The sequence below is a fragment of the Sinohyriopsis cumingii genome, unplaced genomic scaffold, assembly GCF_028554795.1.
Source record: "Sinohyriopsis cumingii isolate HCF-2022 unplaced genomic scaffold, ASM2855479v2 utg003294l, whole genome shotgun sequence".
Taxonomy (NCBI): domain Eukaryota; kingdom Metazoa; phylum Mollusca; class Bivalvia; order Unionida; family Unionidae; genus Sinohyriopsis; species Sinohyriopsis cumingii.
The window spans coordinates 110,078-129,873 of NW_028316448.1; the positions used below are offsets into that span (position 1 = coordinate 110,078).

Sequence of the window (19,796 nt, forward strand, 5' to 3'; positions counted from 1 at the left end):
ATATATATATATATATATATATATATATATATATATATATATATATATATATACCATCGCATATTTTGTTTTGAACAGCAAATTTAATGTCATTATATGTATGACGATCAATAGTATATACTTTGTGCTTCTGGATAAGCCATACCTTGATAATATTTGTTCTTAAATTCCATACACTGTTTAAACCTGTTCATAAATCACATACATTTGTCATAACTGGTGATGCAGCCATATATCAATTATGTGTGATGATAGTTTCATACACTGATCATCTCCATTTTGTACACAAGATAAATTGTACTTACTGGCATTAAATGTTTTGTTCTTCACCTTTTAAGATCAAGATCGCTTGTTATAGTCGTTGTTGGATTACGTTCTATGAGATGTGTTAGATTCATTCATCGCTGCCTTGCCTTATAAATAAACGTTTCCTTCACGTAATTATGTTAAGCGTTTTCGATAGCACCAATCCCACCTGGTTTCATCCTGTTTCATTGATTATTCGGGATTTAGTATATGGCTTTTAATGTCTGTTTCATGAAACGTTGGGGTAAAAGAAGCAAATCACGCTTCATATGGAGACTTTAATGTTGTACATAGAGAAAATAGCTGTACAGATTCGCAATGAGTATATAAAGGAAATAATATGGAAAATATATATAAATACAAATTGATACGAAATGAACCATAACATTATTTTGTAACAATGTATGGCTAGTTGAGATAGTTGGTAAATTCCCACAATTGCGTGAGGGTGTCTTGAGTACAGTTCCTCATAATTGGCCCCGATGTATCAATGTCGAGACATAGTCCGGTTTTCTCGTGCTTGATGTACCCTCCCTTAAAAGAGAGATTATACATAATGAGAACATTACACCATTCAAACGTTTCTCAGTTTGGTGCGAAACAAAGGTTATAGAGAGTTAATTGATACATTTAACAGATGGACGATATAATAACTACCGTAAAGTAGTTTTTGATGTTAACCATAAACTGTCCAAAGTTTAAACATATTTAACATGCTAAAGCTATTCAATTTACAATATTATTGCAAAATAATGTAATTGTTTAGTATTGTTGCTATAACAGAAGCACATAGTCATGTTCGTATTTACCTTATTGTGTTCCCATGTTTCGAACGGGCCGTCGAAACAATCTTCTAACTTGGGTCGTTCACCATCCGAAGCTGTCTTCACAACAACACATTGTAGAGTAGTTCTCAGTTGTTTGTTTGTCATCCAAGAAAACCCCTAAAGGAGTCAATGTTAAGTTATAAATAAAATAAGTCTAAAAAAAAATATGCTAATTTTGTTTATTAGCACAAATTGCGAACAATTTTGATTCGTTTTGGTTCACGTTATTTAGTAATAAACTGAGCAATACAAAAATAAATAAAATGGATCGGCTAAAATGGTTATAAAACATTTGATGCATCTCCCTAATTTAGATGCATATATAACGTTTGGTCAGAAAATATTTGAAAATGTAGTTGTAATTTTATTTTATATACATCTAAAATTTGACCCTTCCCATCAACCGTTCCGGTGCTAGTAAAGGATGACACCCTTTATAGATTGTTATCCAACTGGTAACAAACATACGTTTTTATCAAAGTGACAACAAACCTACAAATTTTCTATCGAAATGGCAACCAACCTTCGTTTCTATCGAAATCGCAGCAAAGCTACAAAATTTATATCCAAAAAGTAACAAAAACACAATGTTTATATCCAAATGGCAACAAACTGCCAAAGTTTCTATACAAAAAGTAAAAAAATACAATGTTTCTATCCTAATGGTAACAAACCTATAATAATAATAATAATAATAATAATAATAATAATAATAAAATCACGATAATAATAATAGCAAGGACATGGCTATATACATACATATATGAGCATGCATACGTGAATTTACAATCAAGTATATATCACTGCGATTTAGATGCGTTCGTGAAAACAAGGATGCCTAATTTGTTTATTGAAAGTGGATTACTCAGAGTTAGATATCTGTACCATCCATCCATAAATATTCACTGTCCCTGGCTAATTATATCATCCATCCCCATCCATACATAATCACTGTCCTTGGCTATTTGTATCATCCATCCATACATATTCACTGTCCTTGGCTATGTGTACCATCCACCTATAAATATTCACTGTCATTGGATATGTGTACCATCCATCCATAAATATTCACTGTCCCTAGCTATTTGTACCATTCATTCATACATATTCACTGTCCTTGGCTACTTGATCATCCATCCATAATTATTCTCTATCCTTGGCTATTTGATCATCCATCCTTAAATATTCACTGTCCTTGACTATTTTTACCATCCATCCGTAAATGATTCACATGCCTTGGCTATTTTTACCATCCATCCATAATATTCACTGTCCTTGGCTATTTATACATTCCACATATAAATATTCACTGTACCTGGCTATTTGTACCATCCATCCATAGATATTCACTTCCATGGCTATTCGTATCATCGATCCATAAATATTAACTGTACTTGGATATTTGTACCATTTAACCTTAAATACTCACTTTCCTTGGCTATTTGTATGACATTCATAAATATTCACTGTCCTCGGCTATTTGCACCATCCATCCATAACTATTCATTGTCCGTGGCTAATTTTATCATCTATCCATAAATATTCACTGTCCTTGGTTTTTTGTACCACCAATACTTAAATATTCACTGTCCTTGGCTATTTATAGCATCCATCCATACGTATTCACTGTCCTTGGCTATATGTACCATCCACCCATAAATATTGACTGTCATTGGATATTTGTACCATCCATTCATAAATATTCACTGTCCCTTGCTATTTGTACCATTCATCTGTAAATATTCACTGTCCTTTGCTATTTAATCATCCATCCATACATTTGAATTGTCCTTGGCTATTTGTACCATCTATCCATAATGTAGACTGTCCGTGGCTATTTATACATTTCACCCATAAATATTCACTGTCCCTGGCTATTTGTACCATCCATCCATAAATATTCACTGTCCTTAGCTATACGTACCATCCATCCAAACATATTCACTGTCCTTGGCTATTTGTAGCATCCATCCTTAAATATTCACTGTCCTTGGCTATTTGTCCATCCATCAATAAATATTCACTGTCCTTGTCTATTTGTACCATCCACCCATAAATATTCATTGTCATTGGATAGTCGTACCATCCATTAATACATATTCACTGTCCTTGACTATTTGTACCATCCATCCATAATTATTCTCTGTCCTTGTCTAGTTGTACCATCCAACCATAAATATTCACTGTCCTTGGCTAGTTTTACCATTCATCCAAAAATATTCACTGTCCTATGCTAAAGATGGGGTTATTGAGAAACAAATTTTTCATCACAAAAAACTTATTATCAACAGAAAAGAAGAGCGGATTGGTTTACTATATTGTGACTTGCAAGCATAAGAGCGTATGTGTTTACTTTATATTTTAAATCAGTAACATGCTATTCCTCATAGCCATCCCATGTAAACATTACATCTAGAACTCTGATGGGGCTGTTCTTTGGAGATGCATAACGCATTAGAATTGTATTCATCCTCTACATGAGGGACTTTCAGCTTGAAGGTAGAAAATTATATTTGCAAAGTACGTTGCTGAATGTGACTAAGGCAACCTAATTGTATTTTTGCTGTAAGTTTCTAATATTTTATCCAGAAATTATTTTGTGTCTTTACTGATCTAAATTCTCGTAATTTGATTTGTTTCTGTAAAGAAAGATTGCACGTATGACTTCTATTTGTAGATGTACATCTGAGAGAATTTTGTTCAATGTAGTAAAAAAGTTATATGTACTTATATGCGACGTTTGTAAACAACCACAATATTAAAGGCAATTGGTAAGAGTACACTAAGAGTGAATTCGTGATAATAATGAAATTATCGTGAGATATTCCCGATATGTGCGTATACTTTAAAATATGAAAAGCTGCCAATATAGGTACATTGTATAGTGGGACCAATTTAACGACCTCTAGCTCTCGGCCGATCTATCCAACATGTATAAAGAAACAACCGACCAAATTTAAGGATACAGTAATTCAGTTTTAATTTTAGTTATAATATGTAGTAACTTTGCACTCTAATATCGTTTAAGCTATTGCTCCTAAAGTTTAACTTAAAATGCTGCAAGCTAAAGCTAATTCAATTAAATATCCAAACGTATTCAAATACAAAGGCCCATATGAAAATACGTTTGACGGAACGAGCTGTTTCATCAGTGAAGTTGTGGTAAGTATAACGACTGCCTTCATAGTATATGCAGTTTTGTTTGTTTTGTTTGTGCCCAGCTATCAACTGGTATCATGGATGTCTTTCTCAAAGATATAAATATACGCTATATAGAATGGTCCGAATAAAACATAAGTCTGAAATTAACGACGAGTGAAAATCGTAATGATTTTAGTATTTTCATGTCTTCAGAATATCACTAAATAAATAAATTGTGTATATGCTACAGTGCGTTACTTTTCAAACGATCTTATAAGCATATGTCAGTTCCACAACACCATGTAGAAAGTTATAGTAATTCGATTTATAAAACGGTATAGCTCTGAGATAGGTTAATCAGAAAAAGCGTTCGATTGTGGAAGACATACTTATTGCATGATCAGTACAGTTGTAGCTGGTTTGACGCATCCTGTTTAGTAACCACAACTGTAAATAAAACTCGAAAATGCACATACTTGCTGGAGTGCATTTAATCTCAACCAAGCAGCCAACCCCCACTAAAACAATATCTAAACTTCAGAATAATAAAAAATTAGGTATTTGTATTATAATTAATCTCCTAAATGATTGTATGCATTTGCTCTATGACTTGTACACTTGTTAAATGCATGCAATTTATATATAACGTTATGTACATTTAATTTGCATTGCTTGTAAGTTTTATATTCATTATATGCCATGGAGAATTGTTTTACGAAATTGACTTTGTCTAAAGTCAAGTTCATTTTCTACCTGATCTGAATCATTGCGTTTGGTTTTGCAAACAACACGTTTATCTCAATCTGACTCAAGAACATTGGAAATTCTTGATTACATGCCGGGTCTACCTGTTGTTTACCACATTTTATATTATAATTTAAATAACATACCTTTTATTTATAAAGAAGAGTTTATCTTGTAAACATTTAATCGCAGACTGGACCAATGTCACTTGTGATTATATTTGCCTGCAACAGATTGATTTAATAACCAGTTTATCTTTTTGATGATATGTCATTGATACACCTTATAGTGATGATATGTCATTGATAAAAACTTCTGTCGATGATATGTCATTGATACACCCTTCTATTGATGATATGTCACTGATACACCCTACTGATGATATGTCATTGGTATACCATTCTTTTGATGATATGTCATTGATACACCCGTCTATTGATTACTTGTGAACGATACACCCTTATATTGATAATATGTCAAAGATTCACCCTTCTTTTGATGATATGTCATTGACACATACTTCTATTTATGATATGTCATTGATACACCCGTCTAATGATGATATGTCTTTGAATAATCCTTCGATTATGTCATTGATACGCCCTTATATTGATGACAGCCCTTTGGATCATCCTTGTCTTGATGATATTTCATTGATACACCCTTCTTTTGACGATATGTCTGGATCATTCTTCTATTGATGATATGTCATTGGATCATCCGATAACTGATGCTGTGTCATCGATACACCAATATATTGATAATATGTCATTGATAAACCTTTATATTGATGATATGTCATCGAATCATTCTTCTATTGATGATATGTCATTCGATCACCCTACGTTTGATGCTGTGTCATTGATACACCCATCTATTGATGATATGTCTTTGATAAACCTTTATAGTGATGATATGTCATTGGCTAATCCTTCCATTGAAGAAATGTCATTGATATACCTTTATATTTATAATATGTCATAGGATAAGCCTTCTCTTGATGATATGTCATTGATACACTCTTCTATTGATGTTGTGTCATCGACACACCTTTCTATGGATAATATATCATTGGATCATCCGTATGTTGATGGCATGTCATTGATACATCCTTTTAATGGTATATGTCATTGGAACTTCTATCTACTGATGTCATAGGATCATTGATATGTCATTTGATCATCCTACTATTGATGACATGTCAGTGATACTTCTATTGATATTATGTCATTGTATCATCCTTATATTGATGATGTAATTTGATCATCCTTCCATTAACGATTTGTCATTGATACACCCTTCTATTGATGATAATAATTGATACGACCTTTAATTGATGGTATGTCATTAGATGATGCTTCTCTTGGTGATACGTCATCGAACATCCAAATGTTGATGATGTATCATTGGATCATCCTTATATTGATGATATGTCATTGGATCATCCTGCTATTGATAATATCGCATCGATACACCATTCTATTAATGATATTTCATTCTTAACCCTATTATTGATGATACGTCAAGTGATCATCCTTCGATTGATGATATGTTCTTCATACACCTGTATATTGATGATATGTCATTGATATATCCTTCTCTTGACTATATGTCATTGATAAACCCTTTTATTGATGACATGTCTTTGGGTCATCCTTATATTGAAGATATTGCATTGGATCATTCTTCCATTAATATGTCATTAATAGACACTTCTTTTTATGATATTTTATTGGATCATCCTTCCATTAATAATATGTCATAAATACACACTTTTGTATGATAAGTAATTGGAACATCCTTCACTTGACGATATATAATAGGATCATCCTTCTTTTGGTGATATGTCATTGATACACCCTTCTATTGATAATATGTCATCGATATATCTTCTATTGCTGACATGTCATTCATACACCGTTGTAATGATGATATGTCATAGGATCATCGTTTTGTTGATGATACGTCATTGGATCATATTTACATTGGTGAGATGTCACTGATACACCCTTTTATTGATGACATGTCTACGGATCATCATTCTATTGATGAAATGTCATTGGCACATCCATCTATTGATGATATGTCATTGGCTAATCCTTCTATTGGTGATATGTCATCGATACACCCTTCAGTTGATGATATGTCATTGTACGTTTTTTTTATTTATTCACTATCTGTTCGTCTTATATATTTCTTTCATTTGTTGATTAATAAATTCATTAAGAAGCAAACAATGAACATTACTGTTCACAATATATATCGTCATGTTTATAGCTCTTGTTAGATCTTTGTCGTTGCTGACACAATGAAACCAATTAATAAATAGGTCCAGTCAATTCATTATTATTGGTAATATTTTTGTTGCTGGGGGTGGTGATGCTAGAGATGTTGTTGCTGGTTTGATTTTAAACATAATTTTAAATCATGTTTCAATCTAAAGTTTCCTTTAAATAAAAAAAAGAGTTCTAAATTAGCGGTATTCGGTTACGTAATGACGGAATGTAATGTTTTCCTAATATGTGGAAAGGTTGAGAGTTACATGTTGCAATAAACCATAAATCATCTTGACATTTATTTTTATTGGAATACTACTTTTACGTATAACATCATTTATCGTATAAAATGATTAAATTGACATTTCTTTATTGACGAAAACAAAACTACCAATAAACAATGACATATATGACAGTTATAAGATATTTAAAGATCGTTAATTTCATAGATGGTCTCTTTGCTTTTGCTACGTAAAAACTGTTATACGACGTAACCAGAACCGTTTTAATGCGGTTAAGAAACGTTCCAATTAAACACAGGCGTCAAAAGAAAGAAAAAAATTAAATATCTGAAATTACATTATTGGTCAGAGCAATAATACAAGTAGTATCAATGTTGATTATAAAATTTGATATTAAATTACAGGCAAATGAAAAGTTTACAAGCAATTTTCACTAATTTGAAACGAACTAGTGATAGTATTCAAAACATTGCAAATGATAAGGTCCGGCTTCTCCTCTGACCTTATCTATATGGGAGTAAAATTAAATTCTAAAGCCATTCATTTGATGCATTTATCTACTAAAAATATTGTGCCAATTTATAACTAAATCAAAATCAGTTCCTCAAAGAATAGAATAAAAGCCCCTGCCTAAAGAACATTTGATGCATTGAACATGGTAAAAAAGGGTTCCTATTTAATGGCCAAATCCAAGAAGACGTGGTGTCATGTTATCATTAAATGTATATTTACGGACGCATACACCAGCGACAGAATAGACATAATCACGAGGAATGAGTATGCCTAGAATACAGATGGAAACAAACAAAACAATGTCACTTAGAACAAAAGTAAAAGAAAAATTAACCTTTTCGTATATTCATTGTAAACACTACTGATACTTCTACAACTACTACTGGTACTACTACTAATACTACTACTACTACTAATAATAATAATAATAATAAATACCATAACAATAGTTATAATTATAGTGGTAGTATTAGTAGTAGGTTGTTTTTATAGTGGTTGTACCATTAGTAGTACAAAATAATAATAATTCATGAGAATTACCTGTGCCTCTAACTGAAAGGTACATTTTTCCGCGTATAGTTTTTCCGCTTCTCGATACAGGTAGTAGTGGTTATCTAAACACTTGTTTGTCTGCGGGTTCCTTGCCTTGAACGAAAAATAGACCATAACGCACGATTACAAATATTGAATTTGTACCTTAGATTCCATGTTAATTATTCAAGAATCACTCATACAAATGTCGGATAATACATATGCATTGATTTGAAACCAAATATCGGTCAGTTGTTCTTAGACTATTGTTTATTTAAGATTAAAACGAACAGGATAAAGACTGACATGAATGCAAAAAGCAAAGGCTTTGTGAATTTGATGCAACAATAGCCGTGTTTATTATATGCTCATTTTATTCCCCGTTAAGTTTTCATTGTCAGAATCGTTCAGTATTACCCGATACTGAACTCTGCGACAATGCACATATAGCATTCACGTGCATAAAGGAACTACTTTCTTTTGTAAACAAACAATGGACGCAGACACCAGCACTTTTGATTTGTACACAAATCATGTACACTCGCGTAAGAGGCGCTTTACGTTGTGGTTGTTTAAATTTGTTTCTGAAAGAACTAAACAGATGTTTCGTGGACTGCCACATACCAGCTGTTTTGACACATTCCGCGTTGATACAATGTTACGGATTTAGGCTAGCTACAGTATATATCAGACGCAAGATATGGTCCTTACAAATAAAATGCAAATGACAAGTCATATACTCTCTTCTTTAGCTGGTGATAAGAATGGCAAAATAAAATGTACTTCCAGTTTTACATCCTGAATTTCCTCAAAATGCATTTTCTTAATTCTGCAAATCCGAATTACATGAGCCATGTCATAGGTTCTCAATCTTGATTACACATTTCGAAATTGTACTGTAATTTCGATGATAAGTGCAATTACATCCTCCTTACTGCACTCAAAATGAAATAAGCATTAAATTCTATAGCGTCTTTTTGATAATTACATTTGAAAGACTTCATATTTTTCCCACATTATGATTTCAAACATTCAATGACAGAAACAGAAACACGTTTGCAGATGTCAACACGCTTCTCCCTAGCTTATTAAATCTCATATATTTCATGTGGAATCGTCATATACAAATACAAATCCAGTCCATAATCAGGAAATTTCCTAGAATCGAGAAAAATACTAAAATCTATTAAATCCAGATTAAATGTAAAAGTTGTTGCAATGCACATTTATTCATAATATGACTCCAAATTACGATTTTAACTAGACACGCCATTTTCTTTCGAAAGTTATGTCGAGCGCGCGACTAAGTTCAAATTTATCTGGGCGGAGTTATGTGCGCAGGAATAATGTTGATTTGTGTAATGATGAATATTCGCTTGTGTATTTAGTTTGGAATGAGGCATACATTGATTTACGTTGTTTCTTGTAGTGTATTGTGTTTATATAATTAAACCTTAGGTAGAATAAAAATATGAGCATATAACAAAAAGGTTACTGCATTTGTATGGGAAAATATGAACTCGTTTTGTCGGAAGCTTATACTGCACTCCCAAAGTCGTGCAGTATTCCATCCCAAATCTCTTTCATATTTTCCCATACAAATGCAGTAACGTATAATTACTGTATAAACTTCAATGTATTCGCTCGTTTCAAAGCTAGATCATATTTTGTGCTCTTTGACTATCCATTTTCTAGACATAAAATGTACACATCATAACCATAACTGATATATATCATAAACATAACATGTACATATCAAAGCCATAACATGTATGTACATATTATAACCATAACACGTACATATCATAGCCATACCATGTACATATCATAGCCATAACATGAACATATCATTGCCATATCATGTACATATCCCACCCATAACATGTTCATATCATGACCATATGTACATATCATAACCATAACATGTACATATCATGGCAATTACATCTATAATAGAAATTACGACACAAGACTTTTTCAAGAAATAGCCATGCTTATATGAGTTAAATTAAAAGTACAACTCAGGCATTGTAGTTTTCAATTTATATTTTTAATTTTTTCATATTTGTTCTCATTGCTTTTAGATGTATCTATCGTAATCATTTTTCTGTAAGCAAGAAATGATGAATAATAGGGATTATCTTCGTGTATTTAAAAGTAGCTAGTGACAATAACTATGACGAAATATGTATTAGTCAAGTTCATATATGCAACGTATGACTTAAAATATTAGTATATCAATTTGCAAGCGTGTACTTCAGCCATGGGTGATATACTGTTTTTCACAGTAAACTGTATCACAATCAATACTCCAATGGAATACGAGCAAGTACAAGCTTACGCATATCTCGTCACTTTACAATTCATTAATATTTATATAATTGGAAAGAAAGGATATATATTACGATAAATTAAATACAAATAAATCGCTATTAAACTCATTATTTTGCAATTATAAACCTATGGTACTATGGTACTTTTCTCTTCCTCAAACATGAATATAACAGTATTCTCACTGAGTAAAGTTGAATAGAAATATATAAAATTTTCTACAATAATATCAGTTATTTTAGAGAGTTGTCTTAACACCCAAACTTTCTCAGAACTCATTAATTCTTTCAACTCTGCTACATTTGATCTGATACAGAATTATAGGGACAGCAGCTGCTTTCTTTTTCCCGGAAAAATGTAGTTGCATTTACTTATATGATATTCAACAATCACGAAGTCAAAGCAAAGTATCAAATATTTTCTTTTTTCAGTAGTTTTATCTACTAAATTATACTACATTTATTTGAGATTTTTTAGTAATTAATGCTTTAAATTTGATTCCTTTTAAAATTCAGTAAGGATCGGCTCCTGTCGAGCTAGAAATGTTTGACCCTCATGACTGAATATATTAGTCACTAAGTCTCTCCTTACAGGTTTTATGTAACAAGAATATTTTGATTCACCCAAATAAAGTAAACCTACTTTAATCAGTACTAGCTGTTCGAATCAACCCACCACATATCAGTTGTGTATGTAAGAATTGCACCTATTGTTATATCAAAACGTTAATGGTAATAGCCAACATAGATGTATAAATTTAATATAGTTCTCTTGAAAATACACATAACTTTACCGGCTTGTTTAATTGTGATATTAACTCCCATTAAGTCTATACGTATTTCTTCATAGATTAATCCTTAATAATTATAATTTATGACAGTTTCAAGTTCTGAATGTTGTAATATGAACTTGATATTATTACCTTGGTTAATTTCAAGTTTTTATATTTTGTAATATTTAAAGAACACTTCAAGATTGGATTGCATATCTTTTCGATTAACTGAATGTCTTACTTTATCTCCATCTATTAAATCAACTTAATTCGAGCTCATATAATAATTTTGATGTCATTTATATTCAGATCAAATAAAACAAGAGAGAGATGTTCGCCTTGTCTAGCTCCTTGACTGCATGAAAAGCACCTATTTATTTTCATTGTGGAACATACAAGACTTCCGGTTAATATATTTATTCATTATTTCCTTGAGACTTAATCAGATCACTCCGTTATCGAACTCTTCTGCCTTCTATATAAAAGTCCTAGTAAAGATGTTAAGGTAATGATAGTATTTGTCACGGAGTACCATTTACAAAAGATAAAATTGTCTCAGAGAGCAAAGTGTTCACTCCTAACAAAGTTAATTCCGTTGTTAAGACGAACAATACAAACTTACTTAGACATGTATGGAACGCAAAATGAATGTAACTGGCAGGGTCTGCCACAATCGCCTTGTTTAACTTATATTGATTTAAGCAGCCCTGCAGTCCAAGGTTCTGGAAGAAACCCTGAATATGCAATCAACTTAGAAGTGGCACATCGATTAGGATCAGCGCTTTATCACAATTCAGGTCGTGACAACACAATCTTGTGTAAGAAAAAAAACAATCAAACAAACAATCACGTGTTATCCTTGCACGACTTTAAACAAGAACTTCAATCTGCTGATACTGTGGATACATATTATATTTTAATATTGGGTACACTGCTAGGAAACAGACTATAAGAACTTTATCATTAACACAAGCGAAAGAGATGTTAAACACTTACAGACCCCCATGCGTAGACATTCTGGTTGTAAACCAAAAGTTCAGGCCAGTGGTTAGCAAGGAAATAGGAAAAAGGTTTACACTGTAGTCTCGTTTTGATTTCCAGCCTTTCTGAAAGATTTCCAACATCAATGTCCTAAATAGACAAAAAGGGAAATCATTGTATATTTTTAAATGGCTATTTCAATGAATGCATTTATGTAAATATTCGTAGGTAAATAAACATTATGGCACATGCAAAATACAATTGTGTTTATTTTTTGTAACGATTATCGCATAAATATAGCGCAACCAAAATCTATACTTAATCTTCACGTAATGGACGCGACTATTTGCATAGTGAGTTTATATTGCAATTTTTGGATGCATTTTGTAATGTAAATACATTAAAATCACAGAAGAACCCTGTCATGTATAACAAAAGCGATGGAATGATGAAGACATAGACATTAATACATAAAGCGTATATCAATCAATCAAGATATGTGTTCTTACACCGTACTAGTTACCTTCTATAAGGCAATATGGGGTAACTTACCAATTTTGAATTCACATAAACTACATTTTCGTTAATGAACACAATAAGCCTACCAAGCAGATTGCAGGAATCTATCTCTCTCGCTTTAAGTTCGAAGTATGAAAATGTAGCTTTATAGAAGAAACGACCAGGTATAAATGACTATACAATCTGAATTAAAGCTCATTTATAAAAAAGGAAACTACTGATGGCGTTGAATGCTGACGATGGAACCTGGACGAGACGTGGACAATGTAAAAGTGCAAGCAAAAAATGGATCAAACATTCAAAGGCCACGAGTCCGATTAGTGATGATGTAGGAATCTACAAATCACGTTATGTTAGAATTACTTCAATATAATTACAAATATAACATTCTTAAAATCTAATAATACTTTTCGTTAGGTAGAAGGAATAAATGGGTGGATCCAGTAATCACAGATTAAAACTATGTTAACTGATAATGAAGATTAAACGATGGTTAAATAAGTTAAATATAGGCATTTGCTGCACAAAGACGGATATCAGGTGTAATTATTGCGCGTAAATAAAAGTTGGACAGTTTGAAATCATAAGTTTGCTGAAAGGTTGTGTTGGATTCTGATTATGCACCTAAACAACGCGGAAAGGTGGTGTATTCTGATAATGAACCAATGCAACATGGAAATTAATGTGGATAGGTCTTTTAAAGCATCAGATATAAATGAGTTAAACGATCAAACACGACTCTGTGAATCAAACTTTTCCCATGTACATTAAAATATGTGAAATTCAATACTAATTAAGTCTGTCGTGCGTGGAAACAAAAGCAGGTAATCTGATAATCAGGGAATATAGTTCCAATAAAAGAAGAAACAGAGCGATAACAAATGAACTAGCCCTTGATGTCATGAAGCTTCAGATTCATTGAAATCCAATTAAAAAAAGGGATTTATTTAGAAGAAAATATATTTAGGCATCCCCATCATTAAGGACGTAAACCCCCTACTCAACAATTGAGTACAAAGCTGACAATCAAAGGTAGAAAAGAACTATTTAATATCAAAGCAGAATACCACATGTGGTGAAAATGGAGGGACAGAATGACAGAAGGCCCAAATTATTATCTCCGTTTGAAACAAAAAACGAGTAACAAGATACGAAGCTATCATTTACATAGCGATTTCATCTTCTGTACGAACAATACTGAAATATTTGATTCACACCTAGAGGTCAAAACTGAACACATTAACAGTTCTATATCCCAGTCTTCTAATACTTCGGAGTAACCTAAAGGTACATTTTAACTTATATCTTATTAAAGTCAGCAACTATAAATAGTAGATCTTCAGACAACAAAATAATGTCACATTTTGGTGACTTTTGGATCCAATTATTTTTAGTAACTTATCAGATAAAGCTTTTCATTTCGTGTTGCGGAGAGCTGTTGTACGACACAATATGTTCAGTGTAAACTTTAATTTGATAGGGCAAAAAATCATTGTGTAGATGCCATTGAGATTTCCTGTTTATAATGTTAACTTCTGACTGTACAAATCAAGTACTACTGAGTTTTCATTCATCATTGGTCGAGAATTTCATAAAGTTCATATTTATGGTTGTGTACTTGCTCTCATCCTAATTCGTTGTATGAACCCGTAACATAGTTTCGATCTTATTTCCCGACCACTATCGCGTCAATAGTCTTAAGTGAACCAAGCAAAAGCAAATATGTATAAAAATTCTTTAACACCTTATGAACCATTTCGACCGTTTACAAGCTGTTTATTGTAGTACTAATGCATGTACTAGTTGACATTACGAACGCATACACCAGAAAGCTGTGTGGAAATATCACACTAACGCCCACCCCATCCCTGAACTGTGATGCAGTATGACACTATGCCCCCAGCTGTGAAGCAATATCACACTATGCGCCAAGATGGGAAGTAATATCGTTCTTCTCTCTCTGTGTCAGTCTGTCTGTCTGTCTGTCTATCTCTCTCTCTCTCTCTCTCTCTCTCTCTCTCTCTCTCTCTCTATTTAATAGAGTGTTATATATATATAAATAACCTTCATTTCCGGATAATGGTGGTACACAAACATTTTGTGGTCTGCCTCCATCCAAACTTCTATTGCACGCTTATAATTATACATTTCTATTGCACGTCTTCCTCCGGGAAATGAGTACGGCTGGAATCTGGCGACGTGGCCAAAATGAGAACATGGTACATGGATGAGGAGTCCACCGCACAAGATCACCTGTAATAAATTCTCATTTAGCATGCTATTTTTCGGCATCAAGTTAAATCTCGTTTCATAAAAACATCACTTACATTAAAGACAATGCTTGGGTTGACTGAATATAATTAAGGGCAGATGATTGATGAGTTATGATTGAAAGAGTATTCATTTAGGATATTGTCATAAAATGTTTTTCTATTTCTTGACATTTAAAAATAATCAGTGAGTTCAAAAGAAGCACAAAACATCTCGTTTGTAAAGCATACAATAAGTCCATGATAAAACGACAACCAAAGAACGCAACGAAGTTCGTTTTCATTTCCACATATTGTTGCAACATGATTAGTAGTATGGAAGTGTTCGCTTTGCCCCCTGGCCTTTTTGGCATCCTTGGTACCAGTTCTAGCGTCTACCAGTCCCATGACGTTTTAAGCCTACATAAGGCCCATGCATGTTTATCAATTTTAATTTTCCACGCACTTAACCAGACGTGACTGTATACGGCACCGATCAGTACACATCGTGAGACTAGTGCAATGAATAATTTTCTGTTGCAGCAATTCCGATCATTATGCATGCCTCTACATGAAGATTTTAATTATTTAGCATCTACTTTTTGTAAACCCTCCTTGTTTCTTATTTGTGCTAGTAACGGCGATTTTTCATTTCCGTCAGAATAGTCTCAAACTCGACCACACAGATCATTTTATTTTCGAACGCCAAATATAACAATTTACTGATCGTATTGAGACTGCTCTGTGTGACTGTAAGCAATTCGGAATAGATGCGTGCACTTGCATGCAGTCGCATCTAAATTAATTTACTAACACTGGTTACAATCGGTATAGATCCGACCGGAACACCGTTTGGTACGTGGACCAACTATTGTTGTTTCCCTGATTCTAGTAACAACAAGACCAACAACCATTACTGCAGCAAGACCACAAATATTAGTTGTATGTCACGATCAGCGCGTTTCTCTTGGTGATTTACTCTCACTGCTTCGATTATATTTTAACGTCGGTAAATCTGGGTTCAGTCATAGTTCTTCTAGCAATAAAACAATCGCGTATGTTAATTGTTTGAAAGGCAAACTTTATCGAGTCTCATCGTCAGGAGTCGGTGGTACTGGTACATGTTTCATACATTTATAAAACCTCTAACTCGGGATTACGTCAGTCTTAAGCGATGGTGCGTTCTGATTGTCTGGCGCCCTTTCATTAAAAAAACACTGATTACGTCTACACCTTTTACATCGTACGTTCTCTCTGCCCAAAAAATATACCCAAACAAGGTATCCATGTTGTAGAACAGTCGAGAACTTCAATTCATTCATCAGTGGTGTACATTATTTGTTGTTGAATTAATCGCGGTGGATGCATTGGGGAATAAGAGGTTTTGCGTTTGCTAGTGCAGTTTAACACTTGAAATTTTTCGCGTGCACGATCGATTATTCCAAGCTGGCCGTCGGTACGTTCCTCAATCACATCACCTCGGTCAGATTCCATTGCGTGTATATATGTTTGTGTTAAACCGATATCGTCCGGATTCGGGTACATTTTCAATGCTAGGCCTAGTTGCATACATGTATTCCTCAATAGAAACAAGTGGATCATTTGTTAAGGATGCTTCTGCAATCGGGTTTACATCTTCTTCGGCTAATTGTTCCGTAATTTGGTACCATCAAGTTACTGTAAGTGGTGGTGCGGGCACGCTGGTTATTCGAATAATTACATATTGTCTTCTTGCAATATTGCCAGTATCAAAATAGTTTTTGATAGACGCAGCAGATATGCCGATCTCACTGAGCCATCGTTTTCAGTGAAATCAAGAGGTAGTTTCTTTTACTGTAGCTCACTTGAGCTTGATTATAATATTTTAATGTCCCTGGCGGGATAGGAATAATACTAAATATATATTTGATTTGATCCACCAAAACAGGCGACCCTGCATCACATACATCTCTAAACCGCTCCATAATGAGTATATATTTCAGTGATTTTTTAATACCACTGTGGGACAGCTCCACTGTCCATTGCTAGATTTGCAATCGCTGATTCTGACTTTCGATGTTGAGCGGCTTTGTTGTTGACTTTACCAGCTGAAGTCAGCATTGATTCTTTGATGGCAATGAAACTGCATTAGATGGTGCTCGAGTCCCCAATGGTCGAGGTACATCTGGAATCGATGGAGCCGAGCGCCAGCCGAATTGTTTCATTCTATATACAGAGGCAATTTTGATGCTATATACGACTCACATTGTACCTTGCTTAGCGATTAGTACAGCGCTCCAGGTTAGATGCCTAAGCTCATAGGGCGCGCCTTTAAATAATCCACGAACAACATCGTGGCGGCCTGTCCTGTAATATATCAAGTACACGGGTTTTCTTGCGTTAATACCACGAATGTATTTCACTCGTCCATGCAAGATTTTCATTGCTAGTATTAAATTGAAGTGTCAGGTCGATCTCTAATGTACAGTCATATATTCCGTGTGACGCCGCGCAGATCATCAACGGTCCCTTTTTTATTCACATGGGGAAAAACGAATACGTGTCAGCCAATTAGTATAACATGTAATCTACATACGTGCTTCTGGCATATCCGGTATCCAATTACTGGGTTGTATGTTGGTAACTGCAAAGAGAGCATAAACCCCTGAACAGTTATTCATGTGGGTTCAAACCTGAGTTAATAGCTATTAATGATGGCGTCACAAGTTAAAATGACCTGAGTTGTTGAGATAGTCCTCAGAGTGTCAGGCGCTATGATATCTAATCCGTTTAGGTCCTGCGCTCAAAATTTATTTCGGGAAGATCTTTGGGTCAACCAAGCACTCTCATCAATGACAAATGTCCAATGTCAAACATAAATTGACGAGATCCAATGGCGATGACGAGGCTGAGCGTGTGCTCATGCTCACGAATATACCTTTTCCAGTCCGTGCCAGCCAACACTTGGAATTTTAGTCGATCCTCGTCATTGATTGATAACACCAATGTGGCGTTAGCTGGCAGGCCGCCAAACGGATTAGATCGGATATTAAGCTAACTGTAACACACTTGCAGCGATGCTAGAGCGACCTCGGGTGTGCGTGATTCACCAGAGGTCAGATGTGAAGAAACGTCACACTGAAGTTTCGTTTCATTGTTGACATTCTAATCATCGAGGTAATACCATGTGTTGTTTTTAAAACAACCTGTTGCACCGATGCATATAGTTTACGGAGCAAACGCACCGTCCAAAATGTTTCAGAACTAATCCTCGGTGAAGTATAACGCTCGTCGTATACATCGTCAATATCTTCATTAAATTCATGTAGCAGCGAACGATCATTGATGAGCAACCGCTGACAAACCAATACGGCTTCAATAATGACCTTAGGTGCACGAACTGAACACATGTTTTTCCAATCGATCAGCATTGTCGTTAGGGTCTAGCAATTCACCAAGGCCTTATCCACGCTTTGTTGATGCATGTCTTGGTAACGGTTGTTGTGCCAACATTTCTACTGGCTCGTCTACCCATTCTGATTATTTTTCCAAAGCTGGAGATTTCTTGTGTTTTTGCAAGGTTATTTCCATGTAATTTTTTACTTGTTGAGGCTTACGTTTTGGTTCAGGTGTAGGTGCATGATCAGGATATTCTTCTCCGCAAATTTTAGGAGAAAATACTGGCTGATCAAATTATTCCTCCGTCATAGTTTCAGAGTTTGGTCGATAAGATTATTTTGTCTCAGTTTCACAGACAGGTCAATATTCTCCTGTTCCATACCAGAACCGCATAAAATAATGCATCACATCAGCTTCTTCACTTTTTTCCAGCTTTCAAATCAAGTACTTTATTGTAAGAAACACCTTTCCAAATGTTTCATTAGATCCATAAATTCTCGGTGTACTAACTTTACCCATAGCATTGTTATGTGCATTAGTGATGTTTTTTGTTGAATAAATCTCTCAGGTATTTTAAGACTTGGACGGAAAAGGTCTTTATTTGACGTACGAGTTATCGTTTTCATTACAATTTTGTTTCTGTGGATGCGTCAATGACCGGTGTCTAGGTGGTGGAGGAAGTTATTTTTTTGATGGCTCTCTCTAAAGGTATTTTACTCCAGCTACCATATAAGGCAAGATTATAATAACCTTTCCAACTGTTATTGTAACTTTGTTGATATTCTTGGTATCTTTGGCTATCCAACGAAGTGGACTAAGTGCTTTTGTTTTCGTTAGCGCTGCCACTGTTTCACTGTGGCATTTGTAGCCTTTTTAATATATGCAGCACGTTCGGCTATGTACTTTATAGGTTCAATCAGCGACGCGAATGTTTGTTCAAACCCGGCTATGAAATATTCTCGTGCAATTTATTGCGACTTTAACAC

At 34.1% G+C, this 19,796-nt stretch overlaps 1 protein-coding gene across 1 annotated transcript in view; it reads right to left on the bottom strand.

Annotated features, from left to right (window-relative positions):
* Nucleotides 1-570: 570 nt before the first annotated feature.
* The window catches only part of LOC149769750 (polypeptide N-acetylgalactosaminyltransferase 1-like), a 36,183-nt gene continuing 16,957 nt past the window's right edge, over nt 571-19,796 (bottom strand). The window contains exons 5-9 of the mRNA XM_089949772.1: nt 15,248-15,436; nt 12,680-12,814; nt 8,590-8,694; nt 1,116-1,250; nt 571-840 (exon numbers count right to left, since the gene is read on the bottom strand). Coding sequence (XP_089805898.1) covers nt 715-840; nt 1,116-1,250; nt 8,590-8,694; nt 12,680-12,814; nt 15,248-15,436 — 690 coding nt within the window. The 3' untranslated portion in view covers nt 571-714. The remainder of the gene's footprint in view (nt 841-1,115; nt 1,251-8,589; nt 8,695-12,679; nt 12,815-15,247; nt 15,437-19,796) is intronic.